Genomic DNA, 10,864 nt, shown 5'->3' with positions numbered 1-10,864 from the left:
TGAGAATGTGAGGATGGCATAAACATCCTTATCAATTTGACATTATCAGGATATTTGTTTTCTATTTTATTTTTTGTAGTTTAGATTTTTGTGATTTAATATTTTATCAGTTTATTACAACAGCTGGATTGTGGTTAGCAGATAATCACCTGTCTTATTTAACCTTACTTGAATATATTACTCACAAAATCACTTATCTTGTGTTTTTTTTCACAGATGACAAGATGGTCAAAAAACAAATTTTGAAGAAAAGACAGGCCACTGAGATCCAGCCTCTTGCAGGTCAAGAGGTTACTATCAGGCTATTGGGAATGCTGGACGATGGCACAGTTGTTGAAAAGGACCCCAAGTTGAGCTTCATCATTGGAGAGGGAGATGTAAACCTGGTACTGTACGCTTTATTATGTTAGAGAATGATAACTGAGATCTTGGATTAAAGAGATTCTGTTTGGAAATGATGAGATGGTGAAAAATACGGAAAATGGTCAATGCAAAGCAGAAAGTACAGGATCATGTCAGCTACTCTCTGTTGAGGTTACCATGTAATTTTCAAATTGCCTTTACTTTTACCCTCATATTAATAAAAAATTGCACTCTCCGTCAGTTAATCATTCAAAACTGAAAGCTGAAATTCATAAGCACATAAATTAAACACTACAGACATAACTTACTAGTGCCCTGTGTAGAAGACAACAGATGAACGAATTGGTTCTAGAAGCTGGTAAATGGAGCACAAGTACTCTATCATCTCTTATTTCTAACCTAATACTGGTAATTTGCCTTTTGTTATATTCTAATGGTAATGAATTTTATGAACTAGGTAGTAAAAAGTAGAGAACTGATGTTGCCTTGCTGTAGCAAAGTAATCAAGATAAAGAGATGATTAGTTAATCAGCCCTACCATAGCAAATGACAACAGAAGTGGTTCAAGGTTCTTGAAATAATGTTTTTTCAAATTTCCTGACTGCTTTCACAATATGCTTTAGGTGAATGTGGGATCATTTTTAAAGATTCCTTTCATATGCATTGTCTTCCATTTCAAGTACAAGCAAAAAGCACATTTGTAAAGTTTGTGGGAAAGGAGTGAGAAGTGTGGAGGCCTTTAATGGATCCATTTGGTATTTTTCAAGTAAAAGTTATTTCTTAACAAACATGGTATACAGTAATCCCTCCTCCATCGCGGGGGTTGCGTTCCAGAGCCACCCGCGAAATAAGAAAATCCGCGAAGTAGAAACCATATATTTATATGGTTATTTTTATATTGTCATGCTTGGGTCACAGATTTGCGCAGAAACACAGGAGGTTGTAGAGAGATAGGAACGTTATTCAAACATTGCAAACAAACATTTGTCTCTTTTTCAAAAGTTTAAACTGTGCTCCATGACAAGACAGAGATGACAGTTCAGTCTCACAATTAAAAGAATGCAAACATATCTTCCTCTTCAAAGGAGCAAATAAATCAATAGGGCTGTTTGCTTTTAAGTATGCGAAGCACCGCGGCACAAAGCTGTTGAAGGCGGCAGCTCACACCCCCTCCGTCAGGAGCAGAGAGAGACAGATAAAAAAATCAATACGTGCCCTTTGAGCTTTTAAGTATGCGAAGCACCGTGCAGCATACTTAAAAGCTGCACACAGAAGGTAGCAACGTGAAGATAATCTTTCAACATTTTTAGACGAGCGTCCGTATCGTCTAGGTGTGCGAACAGCCCCCCTGCTCAATCCCCCTACGTCAGGATCACAGATAGTCAGCGCAAGAGAGAGAGAAAGAAAAGTAAGCTGGGTAGCTTCTCAGCCATCTGCCAATAGCGTCCCTTGTATGAAATCAACTGGGCAAACCAACTGAGGAAGCATTTACCAGAAATTAAAAGACCTATTGTCCGCAGAAACCCGCGAAGCAGCGAAAAATCCGCGATATATATTTAAATATGCTTACATATAAAATCCGCGATGGAGTGAAGCCGCGAAGGGCGAAGCGCGATATAGCGAGGGATTACTGTATATGCCTTTGCCACACAAAATTGTGGTCTAAAGTTAAACATTTTCTATAAATTTTACGATACACATAGTCAGTTCTAGTGTTTTGTAATAGACTAGCAGGAGTACCCGGTGTTGCCTGGGAATCTATAACTGGTGAATTTCCCAAATGAAAGAAACAGAACATAGAAATAGAACAAACAGTTTTCTGATTGACATTTTAGTGTAATAGGTAATATAAGTAGTCATTCAAGAGCCTTTGAATACAGTATATTTTTTGTTTTGCCTTGTGGTCCGAAAATGAACAAATTTTGAGGATTGCCCACTCTAGAACACGCTACGTCTGTGTAAAAAGCATGGATTTTCCAAATTGATGGTTTTAACTTGGAACAATTGCCTTTGAGCCTTATTAATTCACATAGTAAAAGCCAAACGAACAGGAAATTGTAGCCGTTTGAAATCAAAGGGTAAATCATTCGGAATTAGCAGAATTCTTGGTATGAAAACATCTTCACATCTTGCACAATGTTTCAGACTGCTTTGAAATAGACTTTTTTCTGGCATCAGAAGTGGACTTTCTAATGGTACGTCTTTTTTTTGGTGGCATGGGTATATTAGTGAAAAGCAGGACAATTATAATGTGTTACATGCAAAAATGAACAAATCTTGAGGATTGGCCACTGTAGAACAAGCTACGTGTGTCTGTGTGAAAAACATGGATTTTGCGAATTGATACCTGCAACTTGCAGTGATTGGCTTTGAGCCTTATTAATTGACATAGCAAAAGCCAAACGAACAGAAAATTGTAGCCATTTGAAATCAATGGGTAAACCATTCGGAATCAGTAGTATTCTTGGTATGAAAACATGTTCATGTCTTGCGCAACCTGTTATGATAGTTGGTGTAATAATTTTTGGACAGAGAGTCTTGACACAAAGGCGAGTCGCATTATACACTTTTGGAGGATCAAGATTGTGAAGTAGCATGATAGGTGGTCCAGTTGTAATGCACAAATTGTGCGTGGGAAGTCCTGCTGGTTCCAAAGAATTCAGAAACTCTGTTGGAAACAACACAGCTTGAGCAGGGTCTATGAAAGTGTTGAAAGATTTGTAATTTTTAGGGCTGCCTGGAATTATCTGTTGGATGTGAATATTTATTTTGTTGACACTGTCATTCTTGGGAGCTAAAAGAGCTCTTTGAGACAGCCATTCATGTGTTTTATAATTCACTTGAATATTGGGGAAAACTTTATCTTGTAGCTCCTGAACACTTGGAACAATATTAGAAAAGATTTCAAATTCAATCAGCCCAGTGTTACTATGTATAGGAACTTTCTGATCTCTTAGCATAAACAATTGTTTAGAGGACGATTCAGCAAAGGTGTCACGACACAAATGCACTCTCATGTTTGTTGTGAGCGTAATGTTTCTGATGTATTTCCACAGGTGCAATGCTTTAAGAGATGCATTCAGCTCATCAGCAGGTGTTGATCTTGGAATAATGGGAAGTGTCTGCTGGAAGTACTCTGGATTCTGTCTGGTGTCGCGTTTCAGATGCCCTTGAAATAGACTTTTTTTCTGGCATAGGAAGTGGATGTTCCAATTGTACGTGTTTTTTTCGGTGGCATGGGTATATTAGCGAAAAGCAGGACAATTATAATGTGTTACATGGTATAACGAATAAGCACCTCAGTGAGATGAATTTACCTTATTTACAATACATCGGAAAGCGAACAAATAGCCCCAGTCAGTCAGAAAGACCAACAGTGAAATTGAACTGTGAGTCGGAAAGTGAGCAAATAGCACCACAAATACGGAAAGCCAGTCATGTGCACTGGGTCGTTCACATTTTACATCCATACAGCAGTTCCCCTTCACCCGATGAAAGCAGTCGGCCTTCTCATACTTGGACACTTCTGGTATCTCTTGGCAATTTAAAGAAACATGAGTAAAGAGCAACGAACAGGGACCAAACGTGCCGCTAGATGGCGCCGCCGTTAACGTCTGTTGCAACGTGAGGCCATCTTGTCGATGATAAGTACGGGGACCTGTGCCGAACTTTGTGTCGGTGAAAAGGTGCTCTGTGCTTCACCATGAACATTTTTCCCAACCAAACATACCCCATGACCTCCTCCTGGTCACAAAGGAGCCCCATCCCCATTTTGGTGTCGATCGGACGCCCGGTGCAGATTTGTATGGCGGACAAACAAACATACATACATCCACTCTGCTTTATATATTAGATGTCATAGGGCCCAAGGCCTACCAGAAACAAAAACTTAAAAACTTACAGAATATGTCCTCTATGAAGGGGCAAAGGTTTTAATATAAAATACCATGCCATCCTGACGCAATAAAAGGGATCTGGAAATAATAATTTTATCGCTTAGTCATGGTACTTTTTTTCTTGAGGTAATGATATGTGTTCTATTTACTTGTGTGATAATAATGGCCTTTATGGAAGAAGTTCTCACATAAATATGGAAGTAAATCATCATGTTACCAAGCACATGGCAGGTACAGTTTACTGTCTTGTCTTTTGAGAGGAAACCACACTCCAGGGTGTGAAAGGTTGTTGTGTAGGAAGATAAGCACAGAGTCGATCTTCTATTTATCTATTTATTTCTATCTGCTGTTTTATAATGAGTGTATAATCTCAGGATACATATCAATGCTTGATAACTTTCTTAACTTGAAAAACGTATGTATTCAGTAAGTGTTTAAACTTTTGTTTTCCATTCGGGCACCATGCCCCATGACTTCCATTATAAAATGTCAGGACAGGCCATGTTTTTATAAGAAATGCTTAACTATAGAACACATTTTGTGTGGCAAATACATATATACCATGTTTGTGAAGAAATAACTTGACTTGAAAAATACTGAACTTATCCTTTAATTGGAGTTTTGCATGTTTGATTTGTGTAATTGATATGTCACTTTTGGCAACTTGAACTTAGTCAAGTTGCATTTATTATGAGAATTTGTTAGTTTTTGTATCCAGTCATAAATCATTCATACAATATGCTCATTGCAAAGAAAAAAGCAGCTACCTAACTAAGGCTTCAATCTCTCGCAGGCATTGGAGCTGTGTGCCAGCACGATGCTGCTTGGTGAGATCATCTTACTCTCTACATCAGCACAATATGCCTATGGCCAGCAAGGACGGTAAGAGTTGACTAGGTAATCTCATTTGTTTGTATTGACATTGCGAAGCTGGTTAGACTTGGGGTTTCTTGGATTCAGTAAAGACTCAGGATTTTTGGTAGGCTGAAGACATTTTCAAAAATCATTTGATCTACAAACAAAAACAAGGCATATGTGTGCTGGTTATGACATCAGTGAGGCCGAAGGGATGGGTCCAGGAACCCCAGAACTGTTGTCACGTGCCCTCTAGAAGTTGGTTTCTGGAACTGCAGATGGAGGGAGAGGAACAATATACTAGGCAGTACTTATCCTTAACTCAGGGTGGAATTACAAAATTGGCAAGCTCTAAGCTTGCATCCCAGGCACATGTGTGTGACACTAGTGACTACAGCAACTATAAGTGGTACCCTAACTGAAAAGAATTAGAGCTTCCCTGAAGTGCATTTTTTAGCAATCTCCACTTGAGGAGGGATACCCCAAAATAAAGTCTTATTATTCAAAAAATAAAGATAGGACAGTCAAGTTTTCACTAAAACCTGACAGATAACTTCTCACATGTAATAGAATCCGTGTTTTTGTCAAATTAAAACATTCCTTTACTTAGAAACTGCTGCTAAACTAAGAAAAAGATAGATGCCCATAGTAATAGTGTCAAATTTTAGTTTTATGATACAGTATTTACCTCAGGTCAGGGCAGTTTGTTCACCTCTGAGGTGTCCCCAGAGATGTCAACTGTGTGTGTCTAAAGTTTCATGTTGATAACACAGAGAAATAAATAGTTACAGTATTAGGCACCATAGCTCCCCATCCCCTATCCAAAACCTTTCCAAATGGGGATCCAGGTTAAGAACAATTTTATTGCACATAAAACTGTGAATCATGTAAAAACTCTGACGCCCATCCACTAATGCATCCTTAATACCCAAGTACCCCCAACCCCACTTACACATTTGCATGAAACTATTAACAATGTTTGCTCCTGCTTCAAATACCGTAATTTTTCATAACACATGCCCTCGGCTGTGTCTGATTATGTCCATATATGGACATTTAAATATCGTTGGAAACATCACAATTTCTGCCATCCAATGGTATGAGGTTTGAGACTGTGTGACCTTTTGAGTCAGAGTTAATGACCCAGAAATGTGAGGTGGTATTTCCCAAAGTTTGCCTCGCAACTCCTCTTATTTAGCGGCTATCTCATAATTGATTCATTGTACAATAATGTACTTGTTTTGATCAGGAGAATCTACTGTAAGTACTGATGTGTCATTTATAGATATTTGCTGTTTTTTGTGAGGCAATATTGAAGAACACTTAAAAAATTAGAAGCGCGGTGTAACACTGTTTTCAGTTTTCAGCCTGTAGCTCGCATTTGCTTAATCGATGGGGGGGTTCATTGCAGTGGTTGAAATCTATTGGTTAGGACTTTTTGATTGATGCATAACACTTGGGTATTTCTTATACAGAATAATTACTATGATTTTTCAAACATTTTTGTGACAATTTATGAAATACCACAACAGATTACAAGTCAACCGTAAATATTGTAACAGTTTGATTACTAGGAGTGTGAAGTTGACACCCATCACTTGCAAACGAGGTATTGTTTGTACTGGTGTGTGGCATACTTCACCTGTATGATGTCGTGAAAGATTTTTAAATGATTGCTTGGCCTGGTACCAGGCTAATCAGGTTGTCAGAGGCTACAAAGCAAAACCCATATACAAAGATACAATATCCTACAATGTGCAGTATCCAACAGTAGAGAATATTCACAACAGATGTCATCTTGGCACTATTCGTGATTTTGGTAACCATATCATTTATGTTCATATAGATGCCATATTTAACTGAAGGTGCTTACATAGATGTGCTGCCTTTGTGGTCTCGTGTTAACTTTGGCTGGCTGGATTAGTCAGTGAAAATGTGAAACCTGCTCCTCTGGTTCTGCAGACAAAACAATGGCACACTTTTTTTCTCTACAGTCCACAAATGAAGAAGTACACATTTATCAAAATAACTGGACAATGGACTAGCTTAAATAGTGGACAGAATGATGGTACAAGGCAAAGCACAACTGCTTCACTAAAGATGGAAGGTCTTGTGGATAAGAGAGAATTCTATCTTATATCAAAATGAATCACGCCAGTCTCCAGCTGCCTGTTTATTTAAGTAACAGAAGTGGCAATCTGCATTTATCACTGATACACTCATGTCTCATGGTGCAGTAAGTGGATCATTTTATCTTTATGAAGTTTTTGACTATCTGATTAAATTCCAACCAGATAGTTACATATTCGACATATCCATAGCATCAGGAATGTGCAACCACGAAAGTCTGATCAGACAAAAAGAAAATTGAATTCAGAGTCACATTTATAGCATCACAGGGCACAGGACAGGAGGCAGTCCAGGGCACATACAACCTCTCTGTCAGTCACAGTGAGGTCATCTTACAGTTCCCAATATACTGTACCTACCACACACATCTTAAGGATATGGAGGAAAACTCCACAGAGACAGCAATTGGGTGCAGGATTTAAATGAAGGATTCTGGATCTGTAAGGCTGTGCAACTAGCCACTGCAGCACCCTCTTCCAAGACAGAGAAAACCTCTCTTTCCACAAAAGCTGCAACAGCAGCTTTACAAAAACATTATGTGGGATGACATCAGATGGCAACTTTCACAAGTACACCAACAACCACTATGGACCTCATTTAATAAAGTGAGTATTTATTAATTTCCAAATACCCTTTAGCCTTTATTAGTGTTTCTGCTCAGGAATTTGCTGTGTTGTGTGTTGCAGTGCCCAGCACTGCCTGCTGGTTAGAAAGCTGAGGCCCTCAGATTATGAAGAAGCTGCAACCTCAACGCGATGAGAATTTCACCTACTCTGCTGCAAAGGTGCACTTCTGTGTGTGCAATGTGGAGCCTCCCATAATAACTTTAGTCTTATAGAAGCAGTTGAAAGATTGAAAGAGTGAAAGAAAAAAATTAATAAAGATAAATTAATATTTTCAATTGAGTTAAATTTATTTTATATAAGTTAGTGCCAAACAAAGAGTCAAATTTAGTTTACACTGAGTACAGATATAATAAACTTAATAATAAAAAATCAGTATGGATGGTTCATTCAGTACTTCCATGTAAATTCCACTTTAGTGACACCACAGGAAAACCACTGTATCAGACTACCAGGGACCTTGCCCCACCGGGACACCTGGAGAAGTGAAGGACAGGGAGAGGGGCAATATCTTCCCAGGGGCGCAAGAGGGCAGCCCCCCTGGATTACATCAGGGTCACAGATGGAGAGCTTGGAAGCACAACCCTGTTGGGGTCCATGGCCAATGCCAGGGGGCGCCTGAAAGATCCCGAAGCCCACACCAGGAAGTGCTGCAGGAGGTTCATCGGGGTGCACCTGGAGCACATCCGGGTGCAACATTAAAGGGGCCACCTCAGAGTCAGGTAGAAGAGGACGAAGCTTGCGAGGAGTGGAGTAGAAGCGACAATAGAGAGAAGAAGGGGCTGTGAGCATTATTATTGGTGGCTTATGCACTGTGTGTTGTACAGGTGAAGAATTGTGCAATAAACCTGTGTGTTTTCGAACAGTCAGAGTCCGTGTCTGTCTGTGTCCGGGCTGAATCTTTCACACCACTTAATGGAATGTTTTTACAGTACAGTACAGCCAATTGCCAATCTGGAGCCCTAAGTGGAATCTCCTGAATGCAACAACAGTCAAAGCACTTCATATACCGAATAAGGTTTGTAGCCTTTGTCAGTGGCTGTAATAAATAATTCACAACCATGTGTCATCTGGATACAGTAACATCAGATAATATCTGTTAAACACTCGATGACAAAACTACTCTATTAGTTCAGTAAACCACTAGTTTTAGTGTAGTGGCAATTGATGTAATGTTAGCTCATGGAATTTGAACAAATTTAGCCCGTCAATGACGCTAACTTGATGATTCATGAAACAGCAATAACACCAACAGAGTCAAGCTGCAGACCTCCAGCCCTCTGCTCCTCTGAGGTGGTTGTTGCTTTGAATTATGCATCAGCAATGTTACGCAAAACACCGTTACACTATGATTAAGGTTAGGGTTGTGGGAGGAGTTACCTGAGTGAAGTCAAGTAAAGCAAGTGACAAAAACGTGCAATCCAAGTGGCTGTCCAGTGGAGTTCCTCTATCACTGGCATTTGCAAACCCCCAACGGGTCCAACCCCACATCGGTTCTCTGATTGTGGGCTATACACACAGTATATGTTCTGCCTATAGGAAGGGGTGGCTCCGATTGTACTATACAATAATGTAGTATCAAGTACATTAACTTATACAATATTTATTTTGCACACAAATATATTGTAATAAGAAAGACAAGGGTACATCAAAAAAGGTTTGGGGCAGCCACCCATATATTGTGCCCTGGCTGTAAAAGGTAAATTTTGATGAGTTGTGTTCAGGTTGAAGTTCAAAACAGAACTGCTTTTTGTGTGACAAGATGGCAGCTTTAAAGGCTGTGACAGGAAGTGATGTCATCTGGACTGGAACCGGAAGTGGTGTCATCTATAGCTGCGGTACCGGAAGTGTCGTCGTCAGGCATTGGAAGTGACATCATCACTAGCACTGGCACCTAGTGGGATTTCCCGGAGATAGTCTGCAGAGGACGGAGAGAGAAAGTTAGTACAGCTTGCCACCCCCTGGTCTGGCATGGTACTACTATTATTTAGGCTCTCTAGTTGCCTCCCAATCACACGTGTGACATGCCCCCCAGCCCTGACCCATCGCATTGAGGCGGCTCTGACACCGAGAAAAGGCATTAGTGTTGGCATGGAGAGAACCCTTACGATGAATAAGCGAAAACTTATATGGTTGTAGGTCAAGAAACCACCTGGTGAGCTGCACATTCGACTCTTTGTGTAGGGCCATCCACTGTAGGGGTGCATAATCCGTAACAAGAGTGAACTCATAGCCCAAGAGGTAATACCTCAACCATTTAATCGCAAGGACCTCCCTTTCTACCTGGCCTCCCGATCCAACAGCTTCCAACAGCTCAGATACATACACGCTATGGCTCAGCACGGCACCAAGGCCTGTGCCCAAAGCATCAGTCTGGAAAACGAAAGGAAGCAAAAAGTTAGGTGCTTTCAACACTAGTGCTGACGTAAGGGCCTGTTTTAAGTCACCAAATGCAGTGTCCATATTATCAGTCCACACCACAATGTTAGGGGCCCTCTTCTTTGTTAAATCACTCAAGGGCAGTGCTCAGAAAACCAAGATACATACCCGGCTAAACCGAGAAATTCCTGGACTTGCTGCTTGTTTTGTGGACTGGGCCATTTCAATATGGCATCTACTTTTTTTTGGATTGATCCGAAGCCCGGCTTCACCCAGCGTCTGTAATACTGCTCAGATATACTCTATGCCTTCCTTCCATGTGCTGGAATAAATGACAAAGTCATCCAAGTAGGCAGCACTATACGCGTTATGAGGCTGGGGCACTTTATCTACCAGACGCTGGAAAGTCGCAGGAGCCCCATGTAACCCGAATGGAAGGACACTATATTGCCAGTATCCACTAGTGGTGCTGAACACAGTCCTTATCTTAGCGGAGTCCTTTATAGGAAAATGCCAGTACCCCTTCGTCATGTCAAGGGTGGTGAAATAGTTTGCCTGTCCAAGCCTCTCAAGGAGGTCATCTACTCAAGGCACTGGATAAGCATCAAATTGGGAGAC

The 10,864-nt window shown here is 40.4% G+C and overlaps 1 protein-coding gene across 1 annotated transcript in view; it reads left to right on the top strand.

Moving 5' to 3' along the window:
• The first annotated feature begins 218 nt into the window (after positions 1–218).
• The window catches only part of fkbp16 (FKBP prolyl isomerase 16), a 217,208-nt gene continuing 206,562 nt past the window's right edge, over positions 219–10,864 (top strand). The window contains exons 1-2 of the mRNA XM_028822791.2: positions 219–386; positions 5,053–5,141. Of these exons, the coding sequence (XP_028678624.2) occupies positions 225–386; positions 5,053–5,141 (251 nt within the window). The 5' untranslated portion in view covers positions 219–224. The remainder of the gene's footprint in view (positions 387–5,052; positions 5,142–10,864) is intronic.

Source organism: Erpetoichthys calabaricus, chromosome 17 (assembly GCF_900747795.2).
Source record: "Erpetoichthys calabaricus chromosome 17, fErpCal1.3, whole genome shotgun sequence".
NCBI lineage: Eukaryota > Metazoa > Chordata > Cladistia > Polypteriformes > Polypteridae > Erpetoichthys > Erpetoichthys calabaricus.
This window is presented reverse-complemented; position numbering and strand designations above follow the sequence as displayed.